We start from the raw sequence: 18,906 nt of genomic DNA on the forward strand, positions 1-18,906 counted from the left end.
GGTTCTCTGCATGTAAGCCATAAATGTATTTTTAAATTGTGAAAACAGGGGCAAATAATTAAATTGATATGAACATGTTGAAAATAGTAATATGAAATGACAGAAATCTTATAGTGAATTTCAAAACCGCTGTGAATTACAACGTGCTAGGATGATTAGAAAAACGTTTCTGGCGATAGAAAATAATGCCAGCTGCATCCATAGCAAACGTTCTCCTTTGATAGATTTTGCAATAATTCAACCCAATGCGACGTCCACTGTTCTCACTTATAGAACACATTTGGTGTAGAAAACACCAATCGTTGTACCAAACAGAACTGTACTCTGACTGAACACTGTGCTGTCCCAGTATTTATACTTAAATGGTGATATAAGAAAACAACCTAGAACCTCTCTAGATATGCTAATTACTGTTCTAAAATATCTCCGCTTGTGACTTTATTTCGAGGTCATTATAAACTCAGGTCATAGGTGTGGGGAAATGACTCACATAACACTGTGGCACAGTGAACGTCGTATTTGGTTTAATAGTTGCAAAATTTATCGAAGGAGAATGTTTGTAATGAATGCAGGTGGCATCATTTTATATCGCCAGAAACATTCTTTTTATCAGACAAGCACATTATAATTCCAAGCTATTTTGAAATTCACTATACACGATAAGTTACTACGAATTAAAAAATCATACTACATTCACTAGGAGTTTGCAAGGTCTACTTTACTAATTTTTGCATTTTCAAACACGTTTGCATAACATTTCGGACGTATGTTTTATTTGAATAACAACAGCTCTTCAATAAAAACGCATCTCCACCGGTTTTCAAGTAATTACACAATGCATAATACGTATACTTGCTTGCATGCATGCGTGCGTACCTACGCACGTACTTAAATGCTTGCCTACCTACCTACCTACCTACCTATCTACCTACCTACCTTTTAACCTACCTACCTACCCACCAACACACCCACATCTTATTGCAAATATTGTATTCCCATTAACAATATATTACCTGTGTCCTTCGCTATTCACGGGTCAAAGGTGAAATATAGTGAGGTTTACTTAGACCATTTACAGTAGATCATAAAACATCTAACGTAACCCGACTTAACCTTACCTTCGGTGTTGCGTTGTCAGAACAACATTTGCCTCACGGAAACAAACTGTACAACATCATTTCTGTTCTACTGTCCACATTTGTTGCCATCTGCAGACTCTGAAGTTACAGGTGAGTAAAATATCCCTGTACCGGATCAGTTTATCAATTATATGATTTTGAGCAGAATAAAACACAGGACAAACTAAATTAAAAATCTCTCTCCCTCGTGTATTCTATGACGATGTGTTTTCGATTGAGAATAGCGCTCCATGTTTCATAAAACTAAAGAAAAGACAGCACGGCGCAATGCTCCGAGTTTGATTTGCCTTTCATTGTGTTAGGCTTCTACAATAATTTCGAAGTATTGATAGCAATGCAGAAACTACAGCTTTTGTACGACGTCAATAGGTTTACTGTAAGATGAAAACTATCATGACCGCACACTCAAACTAACAATAAAACCTAAAGTGCGTGCTATCACGACAATGAAGGAACAAGCGGCACCACATGCAGTCATGCATTCACTGGGTTCTGAATATGTTGTGTAGTCAGAAAGCAAATGAAACGAGGGACACACCGTTCATAGAGCTAATAAATTTTGAAGCAATAAGATGTTGTGCCATATATCACAAGCATGTTTGTATTGGAGCAAACAGTCTAGCCATGTTCGACTTCTGACATCGACGACAAGGTCAAAGAGAGAAACTCCGACACTGCTTGTCCAACGAAAAAATAAAAGTAAACTGCAAGTTTCAAACTTTCTGTTCCGTCTTTCATAATGCTCAACACTGCAAGGAAGAAAGTTTCTTGCTGAGCAAATAACTCTGAAAATCAAATCGTTCACTGTCATACAGAACTTGTATACAGCCGCTATAATTACTCCACTTACCGTTTACTCAAACATGTACTGAGCCATATAAAGATAACCCCTCGGAATTTATTAGCCTAAGGGAAAAAGTCAAACTAACGACCTGGATCTCGTACAAAGAGTTATAAATCCCAATACATCCCCAAAGCATATACATTATGCCAAACTCGCTTCAAGTACAGTTTCTGTTTTACCCCATCTTAAAACAGCAAAGAATATGCCACGACCACCAAGCGTCTCTTCAATACGCACACTCATATATAAATAAATAAATCAGGTAAGCTGAGTAACTTTGCCTTGACCCTTGACAGTACTGGTATAGATAACAAAAGGGCAGCAAATAGCATGTTAAAGCGCGGAATATAATACTCCTCAACATGAAATAATAAAACTGGTGTTGGTCGACTTAACATTTCCAAATGATGATTACAGCAACAAAAATCAAATACCTTTGCATAAATCTGAAGTTAAATGTTGACAGCGGCTTGCATCAATTCGATATGTAGCAATAACTTATATGATCAGCGTCAGTATTTACTATTTTGGCTCTCAACAATAACACCCATACCGTTCTGAGACTGCCTTCAACATAGAAATAAACTGTCCCAATAATCCGTCCTAAATGGATTATTGATTCCTTCGCTTTATAATTCGGTGGTATCTCATTATCACATCAGGATTAATAAAAGATTAAATCAAAGCGAGCATCAAACTAATACCTATGGTGGCCGTGCATTTTCTTACGCTGCACCTGAACTATTTAACGCACTTCCAATCGACATCAGAGAATCCCTAAAACTTGGAATGTTCAAAAGAAAGCTGAACTGGCACTATATAAACTTTGCCGACTAAATGATTGATTGATTTATCGATTGATTGAATACTGGGACGGAAAATAGTGTTCTAAGCCAGCAGAGACTGAAGTTCTATAAAATAGAGACTATTTATTACATACCCTATTTTCTAAGCAAAGGGTGATTTAACCTCTGTGTTTGAATTGAATAAATATAGCTTTTCCTCTTCGTTTTGAAAAGTCTCACACGCCGAAGTCTAGCGTATGTCGTCGTGGTATCATACTCACTGAAGTTGATGTTTACTAAATCTCATAAACATAAATCTATCTAAACGTCTGGTATATGAAATCAATAGAGAGGTTAAGAATTATACTTCTGCAAACGACCTATTGATTCCATGACCCAAAGAAATTGATATTTTTATGTTTATATATTTCTCCGAGAACATTTTTTTCAACTACGTCGTATTTTCCTCACGGGTTTTCTAAAAAAGTGCATTCTCACGAAACCTGATTCCTAATTTGGCTCAATACCTTACAGTCATCTTCATTTCAAAAGAGGGGACATACTTTTACCTCTTCCCTAAAATGAAATCTCTGCCGCGCTACTGTGCAAGAATCCAAGCAGTGTATAGTCGCGGAACCCTTATTTGTACAATGTTTTTTCATTTTTATAATAAAAACCTTCATAATAGTGTGTGTGCTAAAATGTACAAAAAGCAAGATATTTTATTTTAATCAGGTGACATACTTAATAATGTCAAAACCGTCATAGTAAAGCCTTGTCTTCTTACCGATACAAAGAGGTCAAGGTTATCACTGGTAAAATATGGACCGTGTCCCCACATTTTCAATCTCATATCACGATTTTAAAAATTGACTGGTTAGCCCATGCCTATAGCATTCAGAACTCCGCCAATACAAGCAACCATGCTGGTATCTGAGAATATTGAATATGTTACTCCTATTGCAATTCTGAGACACGTCCTTGTCAATTCACTATTAATCTAATAAATTTTGATTGAATGCATCACTACATCAAAGTGGGGTAATCTTCAACGACTACTTAATAATGAGAAAAACAAAGAGAGCAGAACTGGGTTATTTTTGTGTTTTAATTTCACAATAAGCTAGTATAAATGACTATACTAGTTTATTTTCCTTTCCCAGTTCAGCATGTTGCACTTCGATGATGTCTTGATTCATTTGCTTGGAGAGTTTGGAACCTACCAGAAACGATGTTCGTTTTTGATCTTCTTGGCTGTTATTCCAATGGGAATAAGTGTGTTTTCCGTGGTCTTCACCATTGCCGAGACTGCGTCGTGGTGTAAGCTGCCCGAACCGATCATGGAATGGTGCGGTAACTTGTCTACAAGTGCATGCACAGAGATGGTGAAAAATCTGGCCATACCAAAGGAGACGGTCTTTGATGGCTGTGACATGGTGGAGACATACAGCCAGTGTTATCGCTACGATGTAAATTATGATAACATTTCTCTGCCGGCTGACATCAGTAACTCATCACAGGTCAAATGTGACAATGGCTACGATTATGATACGTCACAATATACATCAACCATTCGACAACAGGTGAGGAATTTTAGCAAATCATGTCAGACGAATTGCAGAATTTATCTTCAAGTAAACGTCTGACCTCTCTTTTGCGTTGAAAAAGTGCCGTCAAGGAGAAAACGAGCACTTGACACAATCATATATCAATAATCTACCGATTATCCGAAAATTCGTACCTGATGTTGAAGCTACGCAAAACATAACATATTTGACAAATCACATCTTCCCAACCTTTTTAATGCAGCAGAAGAAAATATCCCAAATCTTACAAATTCAACTGCAAAGTCAAGGAGAAAGTTAATTTTTTTCATTTTTCACACGAGTAATAGAGAAAAACATACTCTTGTCTTCAATCAAGGTTAGTGATGGATGTGTAGTTTTTAATGTTTTCAAAGAACTCCGAGAATATATATATATATATATATATATATATATATATATATATATATATATTATAAATATGAGAATGCATCAAGTATGTTTGGTACCTACTCGAGTTTCACGCATACACGCGATCGTCAGATAGGTAGATTTCATTGTATGAAATTTGCTTCAGGTGCTTACATAAAAGTCAGGTTAGGTCAAACCATTTTTGTGGTGGGTTGGATTGAAATTTGACAAGTTAAATTTGTGTTCGTATCGGCACTTGGAGACCAACTTGGAACGCTTGCTTAAAAGGCTGGATTTATCTGCATTAATTATCAATTGCCCACTCCAGGGAGCTTGCCAGTCTAAACCTATAATCTATAAAGCTACTGTTACAAGTGATGCCAATGAGGCGCAAAATTACATCGGTCTAACTGACAACACATTTAGAACACGCTATGCAAATCATGTCCAATCTTTCCGAAGCAAGGCATATGCCAACAACACAGAATTATCAAAGTATGTCTGTCACTTGAAATCTCAGGACAAACCTTTTAATATATCATGGTCAATCCTATCGAAATCAAGTGGTTACTCAAATGTGTCAAAGAAATGCAACCTTTGTCTTACAGAGAAGCTATTCATAATTAGATAATGCAGATAAATCCAGCCTTATTTTTACAGATGTTCCGCTCGGCAAATACAGTGCTCGTTGCTAAAGGCGGAGCATTAGGAACAGTACGACAGATTACTTCAAGAAAAGGCAGGGGTCGTAGGAACTGCGCATGTGCGACTTTCTTGTTTACAAACAATGTATTTCATGCATGATATCTCGATGCATCACGTCAAAATAGCTGCAACATTTACGCTTTACGATATTCATTGTTAACACACGTTTCAATTTTCATCAATCGCCAAAGTACCCTTGATGCAGTGTTTCCATCAGTCGTAGGGGTCCCTGCCAACCTTTGAGCAGAGTTCCGACGACCCCTCCCTTTCATTTCCATGCATTTAGCAATCTTAAGTAACAGATATATTTTGTTTGTACCTTAAGTAATTTTTTTATTCACATTTGTAACGTAATTTCCCAAGAGAACATATTTATACTTCGATATATTGTTATGTAGGTCATTTTACCCCACTCATGACCTGTTTAATTTAATAAGTGTAGAACATTCATGAGGTCACTGTCCTTCATGACCTCAAATTCAATTAGTCATGTTTGGAGCCTTTGGAACATGAGAAAATTGCGCAGAGTCTTGATTGGCCTAGGAAGTTCTGGCCCATGCTTTTGCAGAATGCTTTGGTTTGTAAAGCCAGAGAAATTTATATTTAGTTGTCAATAGAGCAGGCTTCAGATTATGATTCTGTGAAGGAATTAATCATCAAGGGCTATGAGTTGGTGCCTTCAGGTTACCGTCAAAAGTTTAGGAACTGTGAAAAAGTGAAGGATCAAACGTATGTCGAATTTGCTCGTACAAAGGAACAGCTGTTTGACCGTTGATGTTCTTCTGAGAAAGTTTGTCAAGATCATGCAAAGTTATGGAAGCTTATTTTGATTGAGGAATTTAAAAGGTGCATTCGAAGTGACATCAAGACATTATAAATGAACAAAAGGTTCATACGTTAGAGGTTGCTGCACGTTTGGCCGATGGTTATTCATTTACCCATAAAAGTTCATTTGTCAGCAAACCAGCCCAGTCCTTTTCATACTGAAATGGTGCAGGGGAATTTAACCCCTCTTTTGCATCGAAGAATTTCCCAAACGAAAGTAGTAAGTCAAATGACAGCAGTTCACAGAATTCAAGTAACACTCCTAATTCATCAGATCCCAAGTCTCAATCCACTTCTTACAAACTTGGTACTAATTCTTGTATATTATTGTAAGAAAGATGGCAATTTAATGTCAGACTGTCTCAAATTGAAAGGAAAACGTGAAGGTCAGAGTGTTCAAAGTTGATCTAATCCCACCGGCTTTATTTTTTCATCATCTCAATTAGAGTCGAAGAATGTGTGCAACATATTTTCTGAGGTAAAACCCCTCGAATCCCCAATCAATGAGGTCAAGGTCAATTCTTCTAAACATAGCGTTAGGGGTATTTTCGAACCTTTTATTCATAATGATTTAACATCACTTTGTAATGATTTGTCTTCTGCTACTCCTATCACAATTTTAAGAGAGACCGGGGCTTCCCAGTCTCTTTTGTTGGCAGATACCCTGCCGTTTTCTGAAAAGTCATTTTCGGGTATTAAAGTTCCTATTAAGAGGTAGATTTTGGTGACTACATTCCCGTTCCTCTCCATAATGTCTATTTGTCTTCAGACTTTGTTTCTTGACCTGTGACTTTAGGTATATGGCCTTTTATTGAACTGAGTAAAAGTACCTGGAGTTCACAGTGCATACCTGTGCCAAAACCTAGACCAAAACTATCTTATGTGCACTAACTAAAGGAAAGAGAACACTCTCACAAAGACGGACACTTTCCAAAGGCCGAATGAGTGGGAAAAGCCACGTATGTGGCAAAATTTGATCTACTCAAGGGATTTTAGCAAGTCCCTCTGATGGATCGTGCTCGTGAAATATCCGCCTTTGTTACACTTGACGTACCTTGTACTGTTCCAGTACAAGGTAATGCCATTTTGAACGAAGAACTCGCCGGCCACGGCTTACGTCGACGATGTTGTCCTGTAAAGCTACACCTGGGAGGAACACATCATACTTATGTGGAAGATCTTTGAGAGACTGAGCAAAGCAATCTTAAGTGTCAATCTCGCCAAATCTGGGTTCGGTTGGGCAAGGGTGACTTAACTTGGACATACTGTAGGACAGGGTGATGTAAAACCAGTTGATGCCAAAATCAGCCATTCCCATACCAAATTGCAAGAGACAGCTGATACGCTTTCTCGTTATGGCTGGTTACTACAGAAAATTCTGTCCAAATTTCTCCACCATTACTGGGCCTTTGACTAACTTACTTAAAAAGAAAGTAAAAGCTTGTTTGGTTAGAACAATACCAACAAGCATTTGATACACTTAAAGCCATACTTCGAAGCGCTCCAGTCTTGTCTGCACAAGATTTCAGTTTGCCTTTCAAATTAGCTGTAGATGCTAGTGATGTGGCTTCTGGTGCTGTTTTATTGCAAGAAGATAGTCATGGGATCGAAATTCCTGTTTTATTGCTATTTTTCACGCAAATTTAACAAAACGCAGAAAACTACTCGACAAATGACAAAGAGTGTTTATCTTTGATATCAGCTTTACATAATTATGTTACTTCTTCAAATCAGCCGATAGTGGTTTATATTGATCACAACCCTCTTGTTTTTCTGCAGAAATTCAAAGGCAAAAATCAGATATTGTTAAGATGGAGTTTAATGTTACAGGAGTTTAGCCTTGACATTAGACATGTCAAGGGCAGAGACAATTTGACTGGGGACTGTCTCTCTCATATTAAGAGTTTATCATTGTTCACACTTGTTGTAAAAGTAAATATTTTTCTTTGAAAAAAAAGTTTCCTTTTTAGAAGAGGGGGTGTGTTATGTAGATCATTTTAATAAATTCATGACCTTAGTTTTATTAGTCCAGAGCATTCTTAAGGTCACTGTCCTTCATGACCTTGAATTTAATTAGTCATGTTTGGAACCTTCAGGAAACTCAATCAGTCTTGTGTTCACTACAAGTGGAGAAAGTTTCAGAGCAGTAATTATCATATCAATAGAGGTTCTAGATTGAACTCTTATATAAGCAATTAAGTATAAATACCGGGGCGGCACAGTTTTCAGGCAGACATATGGGGTCGTGTCACTGACGTGTTACTTCATGACTTTGGAAACTCAAGCTATATTAATTTCAAGATTTTTAAAAATCTTCACTGCCACGGTGGATTTATACTGTGCACGTTGCGTAGCCTGACGCCTGCAAGCAAGCCAAATGACTGCTCACTCTGTCTCAGCGTCTGACTTAACTCTGGAGCTTTGTGCCGTCCCAGCTGAGATAAGTGGCATGTAAACTTTTACAGTTTGTACGCTATCCCTTAGGCTGGTGATTAGTTTTATTTTTTAAGATAAATTTTATGTTAAAGAAATTCACTGATTCAACGTTTTTCCCGCTGAAGTATTTTGGCACGTTTCGATGAGCCATTACTAATCAGAATGACCAGGCATGAACTTCGAATCGCAAGCCAATCGTTCGGTCACACCGCCCCTCTATTGTAAGAATATTTAAAATGATGTTCTTCTTTAGGTACAGTTGTACATTGTCCATTATACATTGCCATTTACAAACATTGAATTTGATTAAAAGGTGAAGTTTGGGCTTGGTAATACCGATATATATTTTTTCAGTTTGACTTGGTATGTCATAAAGGCACCCTCGTCTCAATTGCGATGTCACTGTATCTTGTCGGCGTCCTCCTTGGAAATCTCGTGATTGGGATACTCATTGACAGGTAAGAATGCCACAAGAAGCTTATGTATTATATGTTTGGCATTATTTTACAATGCCAACTGACATATCACGCAAGTATGTTAACATATAGGCCACTGTAGAAAACATACCTGAATCAAACATAATTGTATTATGTGGTCAGAATTGACTGAAATTTGGTAGACTTGTTCGACTTGTGAAACTGTAACAGACTGAACACGAGAAGCAGTGAAAGACGTGGTCACGTGAGTGAAATTGCACTTTTCCGGCCAAAATTTATACATTTAAAGAGAGGTAAAATTTCTAAAATTAAACTTTTACGATTTTGTTTTTTTTCTTGATATTTAGAAAGCGCAGCTATCATTGAACATAATAGACACCAAATGCTAAATAAAATAATATGAGATATCTAATTAACATCTAAAAATATCTATGAAATGTAAAAAAATGCTTGATGATTTAGGTGTTTTAAGAAAAATATTGCAAAAATTTAATAATTTTCATATAGTAGTCGTTACACGAGCTGAATTACTATTTTAGAATTACTAGCTATAAGGTTTGTATAATTTATCGTTCAGTGGTTGAAATTTCATATCACGATCTACACATGTTATTTTGGCGTAAAAATATCGTGATATGCACGAAATTCCAACATTTGCACAAACTTTGTTTCTGCGCACTGAGAAATGTATTCTTTCCAATTTTCAAGTCATTGCGATCAGAACTTCCTACACTTGATCCGAAGCAACTCCAAAATGTTATAAATGTCAGGCCTATGCCTTAAGACGTTTGCGTATTGTTTTATTAATTCAAAATAATTTGGAGGACTTATACTTTGTATATTATTTTAACTACGACACTTCCTTGATGTGTGCTCTGGAACATTTGATGATTATCTACAGATATTGCGTCGAACAAATAAAACAATTATATGGCCGTCTAAGTAGGAATGTGTTCTGTAATACTTACCTTATAAAATGCGAGAGAGGATCCTTCCAGTAATAATAACCACAATACTAGTACTCTTAACTGGTACTTTGATTGGTACTTAACCTGTTCGTAGTAAGCTAAAAGAGCGATTCGCTGGGTAGGGTTGGAGGGCTACCAACAAAGGGTGCATGCTCAGGACCCATATTCTGTAAAACGCTCAGTGCTATGCCCTCAATGGGAAAATGTAAAAGTAGGTACATCGCTGCTCATCATTACAGATTTGGTAGGAGGACACTAATAGTTGCATGCGGTGTAATCTTTTCAATATGTGAAGTCATTGCTTCATTTTCACCGAATTACATCACCTTTTGTGTGTTGCGACTTCTGGGCGGTTTTTGGAGTGCGGGCGCATGGCTGGGTTGCTTTGTTTATGGTAAGTGTGATTAGTTTATCTTTATTACACTATCGTATACTATCTACTTTGTGTTATTATTTATAACGCCTTTTTTGCATCGAGCACAGTGACTGTAATTTTTCACAAGAACAGCTGTATACTTCGGTATATAGGAATTAATAGGCATCCCGCGGAGGACTGTTGTAGCGAATACACAGAAGAAATCATGTTTATAACACTACAATTGACATAATTCTTTGTGTGCACATCATCATTTCGATCCATTCCACAGTGACAGAACTAGTTGGACCTTCTAAGCGTGTACTTGTCGGAATGATCAACTCTGCGTCGTTTGGAGTGGGTTACCTATTGATGGTACTTTTAGCATATTTCATCCGCGAATGGTGGCTTCTTCAATTGGTCGTCTCTCTTCCGGGTCTTCTCTTGTTTACCTACTGGTGGTAAGATTAATAAATAGCTGTATGTGCTGATGATCTCTCTCTCTCTCTCTCTCTCTCTCTCTCTCTCTCTCTCTCTCTCTCTCTCTCTCTCTCTCTCTCTATATATATATATATATATATATTATAGTGCAGAGCAATAATTCATTGAGGACAGGGTATGTTCTAAAAAGACAGAAGGGAGGAGGAAAGTTGTCATAATGTCTGGACTACAAATGCGATGGTAATATGAGAGCGTAAATATAGCGACTATACGCTACGGTAGAAAACGGGCATTGGAATCTTAAAAAGTAAATATATGGGTTGCGTTTTGGTTTATTCCTGGTGGCTAAGTTACAACTGTCTTGACAGGGTTCTGCCAGAATCACCACGATGGCTTATTGCCATCGGTAAGATGGAAGAAGCAGAAGAAATCATACGGAGTATGGGTAGAGTCAATGGTGTTGAACTTCCGGAAAAGATAAGCGACCAGTCGTGGAATCCACGAAAACAAGACGTTGACAAGGTGATTACTTAAATATCCTAAGAAGAGGACTAAAACATGCAAAAATTGGACAAGAATATGTTGGAAAAAATGCTATACTCATATTCTATACTCTGTTATACCAGAATTGTTCTTGCACTTGACGGGATTACGTTCAAGAAAACAGATATACTTTCATAAGACATGGACAAAATCGTTTTTTTTTTTTTTTTTTTTTTTTTTTTTTTGGAATGCAGTGAACAACTCAACACTCAATTCAACATGCTAAAAATATTCAAAAGCTCACGGCATACAGATTACGTTTTCGATGATTTTTTCCCCAGGAAAATTATAGCCACGTTCGCATTGTCTTGTAATGCTTTTTATGTTGCAAAGGCAGTCGTGTTGCAAACATTGAAAATAACACATACAGGTTATATAGAAAGGTTGAATACAAAACGTCTGATTTTGATTTTTGTTATATTTGTAAATAGGACAATGACCTTGTTTAAAAAACAAAGAAGAAAATGGGAAAGACATTAAGAGCTGTAACGTTTGAATTTCTCAAGCTCAATTGGCTGCTTAGTCATATCTTCTGCATTTTTTCTTGGACTTCAATTGAAAAACCACGATGTTAGGACGCTACAACCAAACTTCTAAAACCAACCTGTGCGTGTTTAACATATTATCGTTATATCATAATCGTTATTGTAGACGATTGAGTTCTAGTTCTTACAAACATGCACTCAGCACGGTGAACAATAGCATCGAATGTTGTACACTAAAGATCGTGTTTGCAAAGCTATTACCTTGTTAATTGACACTTTGACATGCTTTGGGGAAAATTGACATGCTTTGGGGTAAAGGAAAATTTGCATTACTATCACAAGATTGCATTACAATCACACAAGAAGATTTAGCTAGTGGCCCGTTGATCACTTGACAAGACTGAACATACTGAACCCATGCTAAATAATAATACAACATAATGCTCGAGGGTTCAATCGCTTCATAAACAAGCCAAAGTGGGCTAAGTCTTCATGACGTGCGGCATAACTTGAAGTTGCTTTTATGTAAAGATATCGTCAGCTATTATTTATGATTTTACCCCAGGTGCACCATAACGGCGATGATGATGATGACGAGATTCAATATGGGATTTTTGACTTATTACGGTCACCGTCGATGAGAACAATTAGCTTAATCAGCTGCTTTATTTGGTAAGAAACGAATAACATTCACAACAAAACAGAGTTCGTTCTAACGTAAGTGCCAATCAGACGAGAATTATAACATTTCTGGACTCTAGTCATCAATGTTTGCGGCACTTCCCTTCTATATGTATTTCCTTTTCAAAGACTGACAATACGTGATACGAATGTAGCTATGCCACTCATGAATCACAAACACATTGAAGATCAGAATATAAACGTTCGTATCTTAGATCATTACATTCGCTTTTTGAATACAGAACTGTAGTTCGTTGATGATTTATCTACAATATTTCCAACTTCCTCATTTGAGTTTACAGATTAATTTTCTATTTGTGGCTGTCTTGATGATGTATATTGTCCATGACTTAAGTCAAATTTTATTTAAGTAGCCTCCCAGCATGGCCGAAGGTAATTGCCCCTCTTATGGACAGGAAAGGCGATGAAAGATCTGTTTATTTTAGTGTCTTATCCGGTTTGTATTTTCTTTTTGTGTTGATATTTTTTAAGGTTCGTAAATTCGCTGGTTTACACAGGAATATCTATGAATACGTCAAATCTTGGAGGAAATGATTACATTAGTGCTGCTATATCCGCTGCCGTGGAAATTCCCGCTGCTGTCTTGACTTTCTTCATCGTTGAATCGCCAAGACTTGGAAGACGCCGATCAATGTGCGCTATGATGACATTCGGTGGTTGCGCCTGTCTTGTGACACCGTTCATGCCCAAGTGTAAGGAAAATCAGTAATAGCGATTTCAAGACCCTTTTTGACAAATAAGAGATGTAATGAACTACATAATGGACGAGTAACTTTTTATAGCAAAGAATGACTGCTTTATACTCAATACGTTTCCAAGACTGAAACAGGAGATGTCAATACTCCTATGTTCCTTTCAAATTTATAGTCCCCATGGAGCAAGTGAAAAGTGTATCTATAACTATTTTCAAAAATCCGCGACAATGAATTACAAGGATGATACATGCTACAAGTCTATATCAACGTATAGTGGTAAACGTAAATTTGTCAATTAATAATTTCCTTTCCGTTTTTCTGTTAGGTGGAAACGTGATCTGGGCTGGAATATTGATTCTTATGCTCGGTAAAATGAGTATGTTGATGGCCTACAATACCACGAACGTTTACGTCAATGAGCTGTACCCTACTCCACTCAGGTCTGGAGTGAAAAAATCAGATTTCATAGAAGTGCAACTCTCGTCTGTTCATTTAAACTTACGATTTCTGCTGATGTGCAGCATTGAATAAGCTCTTTCTCTCATTGGTCCATTGTCACTATTCACAGCGACTTAGGGAGTCTATTTGTTTTGTTTTAATTAAATTGGTAAGATTCAGCTACCCAATTTTATTAGAGCTTATTCAGTGCTGCACATTAGCCCTACGATTTAATAGATTACTCATACCGGTAACTTGTGAGGTTTAGGCGACGACTGGATGAACACTCACGTATCAGTATTTACATTTTGAGATTGCTTTGGTGGTGCTAATGTTGCTCATAATTGTACTGTTGATGCTGCTACTGTTACTAGTGATGCTGCTGCTGCTGATGATGATGATGATGATGAGGAGGAGGAGGAGGATTGTGTGATGTTGTTGTTGTTAATGATGCAAATGATTACGACTAAATATTGTTATTGTTGTTGTTGTTATCAATTTGTGTTTGTTTGTATTTGACCAGATCGAGTGGTGTTGGTATGTGTTCCATGGTTGGTCATGTAGGTGGCATTCTGGCTCCTCAGTTTCTCGAATTGCAGACAGTATGGGCACCCCTAACATTATTAATATTCGGCGCACTCTCTATCCTCGCTGGAATTCTGATACTACCGCTGCCGGAAACTCGGGGACAGAATCTTCCGGAAACAATGATGGAAGGAGAGAACTTTGGCAGGTATATCATAGCTATGTAATTAATATGAAGTTGTCAGTACATGTTTTCTGATTTCTGCGCGTTTTCTTGCTGCTAATTGTTCTTTTAACGATGTCATTTAATGTTCCGACCTGTGCCAAATTGAACACGTATGTGATATTTAAATAAAATCTATGTACACAATTTGGCAATACTTCCTTACGAATGCGCATTTGAGTTAGAGTGTATCTCGAGCGATGAATTCGGTTCCCGAAGGTTTTCAACACTTTGCTAGTATAGTGTTATTGTTGATGCATTTTGAAGGATTTGGAAATGAAGCTTGATTGGCTTTGTATTTTGAGACGTCCATACATGTATTATTAACCCTTCTAATGTTTGTTATGGTAGTGATATTTTGAAACCCCTTGAAGATTTAATTATCAATAGAAGTTGAGGCAATTTGTGATGAATATAATTTGTAAAGCTCATTTACTGTAACATTGGCTGTATCCAGTAATGTCGTATTGTCTAATACTTATAGCTTCTTGTTCTACTTTAAACATCTTGAACTTGAAAACAGGAATTTGATATGCATTATATACATATTTATCCTGGTTAGTGAATGTTAGGCCGAAGCAGGATTTATTTGTCACCAATAAAATAGAATACTCAACGTAACTTAATGACATGGCCGTTGCTTCACATTTTAGGCTAATACGAGTAAGAAAGACTGATTAAACATAATAGCTGTTTAAAGAAAAACTGATTATATTACCATGCCCTGCCTCTCGCACTTTGATTGGTCGAGCTGAACCACGTGACTGACCACAAATGCACAGTAATGGTTTGTTTACAGGCCCGTGAATATGAATAATAAGATTATAACTCAAAGTATCGTAACTTTACAGCTCAAACGTAAATCATAATCAATCACAAAATAAAATGGAGCACTTGTAGGTCAAGTTGAGATACTTTTTTTTGAAAACATCTGGATTTGCCAATTTTTTACAACGCGTGCGACAGTGCGTCGCGTATTGCCCAGTTTCGGGGCCCAGTTGTCGTTCGCTCCTGAAATTTTCGGAAATTTTGACGGTTGTCTTGTGTTCGCTGATAATATAATGGAAATAACAGACTCCGCTCTGACCATTAACGTTTATTTGTGGGCTCGGGCTCGAGGAAAGCCAAATTAACGGGCTCGGCAAGCCTCGCCCGTTAATTTTTGGCTTTCCTCTCGCCCTTGCCCACAAATAAATGTTAATGGTCAGCGCGTCGCCCGTTATTTCTATAATATTATCACAGGTTACAGCTACACGCCCTGTAAAGGATGTTCTCTATCGACAGTAAATAATGTGAAAAGTTCTCTGCACTAGTGCCGGTACAGTCTGTTTGTTTTTCATACAGGATATTCTTCCTATTTGGCAATTAGATATATAGCTTCTTATCTTGTAAATTGCAGACAGTGATAAGGAGACGAAATAAGGCAGTCATTTATTAGCTACGTCTTGGAACATTCATCTTGTAAGTGAGAGAATCAATACGAGTATCATATTTCTCTTTCTGTAGAAAACGCAAACCAAACGGAAGTGGAGATGCACAAACCAAAGAAGAACATCAACTGGAGACATCTTCTTCAAATGCTAATCTTATCGTTGAGCAAGAAAAGGTTTTGCAAGAATTGGACAATGCCATATGATGGCGTCTAATATCTTTTGCTGGTGTGCTTTGTAATTATCTTGAAACTTTTGTGCAAAATTTTAAATAACACCCCGAAAAATACTCGTAAGCAGTGTCACTTTAGGTCGTTGTTAAAATAACATATATGAGATACGATCTCATGCTTTTTATTTTATATTTCAAGATCGTTGGTAACATTGTCTTGGAACGGTTGCGCAAAGTATTGAGATAGTAACAAATTACACGCATTTGTACCGATAACGTTTGCGTTCTCTGCATGTAAGCCATAAATGTATTTTTAAATGGCGAAAACAGGGGCAATTAATTAAACTGATATGAACGCAATGAAAATATTACGATGAAATGGCAGAAATCTTTTAGTGAATTTCAAAATAGGTTGGAATAACAACGTGCTAGGGTGATTAGAAAAAAGTTTCTTGCGATACAAAATAACGCCAACTACATCCATTTCAAACGTTCTCCTTTGAGATGTGAAGTAAGGTCGTTTTACCCTACAAATGTAAGCTCATCTGCTTTTCTTTTTAAGTCTACACTTGTTTTTATGAGTAATTTGTACAATTACAACATTCACCTATATGACACCTAACACTTTTGAGAAAATTAGAAAAAATAAAGATCGAATTATCCCAAATTAGTTCCAATCGTGTTTTTGATAGATTTTGCAAGAATTGAACCCTATGCGACGTCCACTGTTTTCATTTACAGAAAACGTTCAGTGTAGGAAACACTGATCGTTATACCGTCCCGTACACAGTGCCCCGAAAAAAAACTTTCGGCAGCGTTCTGTGCAGTTTCATCGCCGCGAAATTTGATAAATGCAATCTAACAATGTTCAAGCAGTAAGTGTACGCGTGAGTTTCCAATGGGAGCGCGACAGCACTGACGATGTTGACCGTGGCACAGTGAACGCCATATTGGGTTTAAATGTTGCAAAAATTATCGAAAGAGAATGTTTGTAACGAATGCAGGTGGCGTCATTTACTATCGCCAGTAACGTTTTGTTATCACCCAATCACGTTGTAATGACAAGCTATTTTCACTATATTTGATAAGTTACTACGAATTAAACTCAGACTACATTCACAAGGAGTTTACGAGGTCTACTTTATTATTTTTCTCTTTTTCAAATTTCTTTGCATAATATTTCGGACTTGTGTTATATTTGAATAACAACAGCTTTTCATCTCCACCGATTTTCAAGTAATTACACGATACATAATACGCATAATGTTTGCACGCATGCGTGTGTACCTACGCACGTACTTAAATGCCTAACTACCTAACCCCCCCACACACACACACGTTATTACAAATGTTGTTATATTTGCATTGTATCCCATAAACAATATAATATCTTTTACGGGTCAAACGTGAAATATAATGAGATAAATGAGGCTTGAAGCAAACATTTTTACCTCTGTCTGTCCGTGTGTGAGTGTGTGTGTGAGTGTGCCGTGTTGTGTGTATCTGTCTGTTTGTTTACACGATAACTCAAAAACGCCTGAACAGATTAATGTCAGATTTAGTACACAGGTACCATGTGCTACTTGCAAGAACTGATTAGATTTTGGTTAGTGTGGCTTACATATTAATGAAGTTATGCAATATCATTTTTTCCGTACAATGGTTTCCCTGTGGAGACGGTAATGACAGAGTAGAAATATATATCAAGAAATATTGCACAAAATTTCATGAAACTTTTCACAGATGACAATCTCAGAACATCATGATGATACTGTCATGTCAATTATCTGCTCATTTGCATACTTAATGATTTTTTGTTATCAGTGACATAACTCTTAAATTTCTGCACCAGACTTGATGATACGTGCAACAAATATTGATATGATATACATCTAATTATACGTAGAAGCATTGGATTGTGTCAAGTTAATAAATAGCTCATTTGCATATTTATGAAGTTTTGTAATTAGTCATATAGCTCCAATATAACTGCACCAACTTTGATGAAATCTGCTGCAGATACTGATCCCACTGATATCTAACTGTGGTGTAAAGTATTAAGTAGTGTGAAGTTAATTAAAGGTTCATTTGCATATTTAATGAACTTTGTAATTAGGCATGTAACTCTGAAATAACGGCACTCAATTCAAATATGTTGATCTGATAAATATATAATTGCACTGAGAAGCATTGAGCAGTCAAGTTAATAAATAGCTCATTTGCACATTTTATGAAGTTTTATAATTAGTCATATAACTCCGAAATAACTGCATCAAATGTGACGAAAGCTGCTGCATATACTGATCCGAAAGATATCTGACCTTGTTGTAAAGCATTTAGTGGTATGAAGTTGAGTAAGGGTTCATTTGTATATTTAATAAACTTTGTAATTAGGTATATAACTCTGAAATCACAGCATTCAAGTCAATGAAATCTGCTACAGATATTGATCTGATAGAAATTTAATTGTGCTATGAAACATTGAACAGTGTCAAGTTAGTTAAGGGTTCATTTGCATATTTGATAAAGTTTGAAATTAGTGATATTTATCTAAAATTACAGCATTAAATATAATGAAACGTGCTACAAATGTTGATCTGATGTATATCTAATTTTCCCATGAAGCATTGAGCAGTGTCAAGTTAATTAACAGCTCATTTGCATATTAAATACAGATTTGTAATTAGTGATTAGAGTACTGTGTGAAGTTGATAAAACCTGCTACATATAGTGATATAACAGATATCTGATTATTCTGTGAAGCGTACTACTATTAATGAACCTTTAATGAACCTGTTGTAAA

General features: G+C 36.7%; 1 protein-coding gene across 1 annotated transcript; it reads left to right on the top strand.

Annotated features, from left to right (window-relative positions):
- The first annotated feature begins 1,136 nt into the window (after nt 1-1,136).
- Nucleotides 1,137-17,221, top strand: LOC139141450 (organic cation transporter protein-like). Its single transcript, XM_070711063.1, has 11 exons — nt 1,137-1,229; nt 3,932-4,351; nt 9,044-9,147; nt 10,334-10,488; nt 10,742-10,910; nt 11,259-11,412; nt 12,484-12,590; nt 13,092-13,312; nt 13,641-13,755; nt 14,277-14,486; nt 16,008-17,221. The coding sequence occupies exons 2-11, from the start codon at nt 3,938-3,940 to the stop codon at nt 16,135-16,137; spliced, it is 1,779 nt and encodes a 592-aa protein (XP_070567164.1). The 5' UTR covers nt 1,137-1,229; nt 3,932-3,937; the 3' UTR covers nt 16,138-17,221.
- The last annotated feature ends 1,685 nt before the right edge of the window (nt 17,222-18,906 follow it).

Source organism: Ptychodera flava, chromosome 10 (assembly GCF_041260155.1).
Source record: "Ptychodera flava strain L36383 chromosome 10, AS_Pfla_20210202, whole genome shotgun sequence".
Classification (NCBI taxonomy): Eukaryota; Metazoa; Hemichordata; class Enteropneusta; family Ptychoderidae; genus Ptychodera; species Ptychodera flava.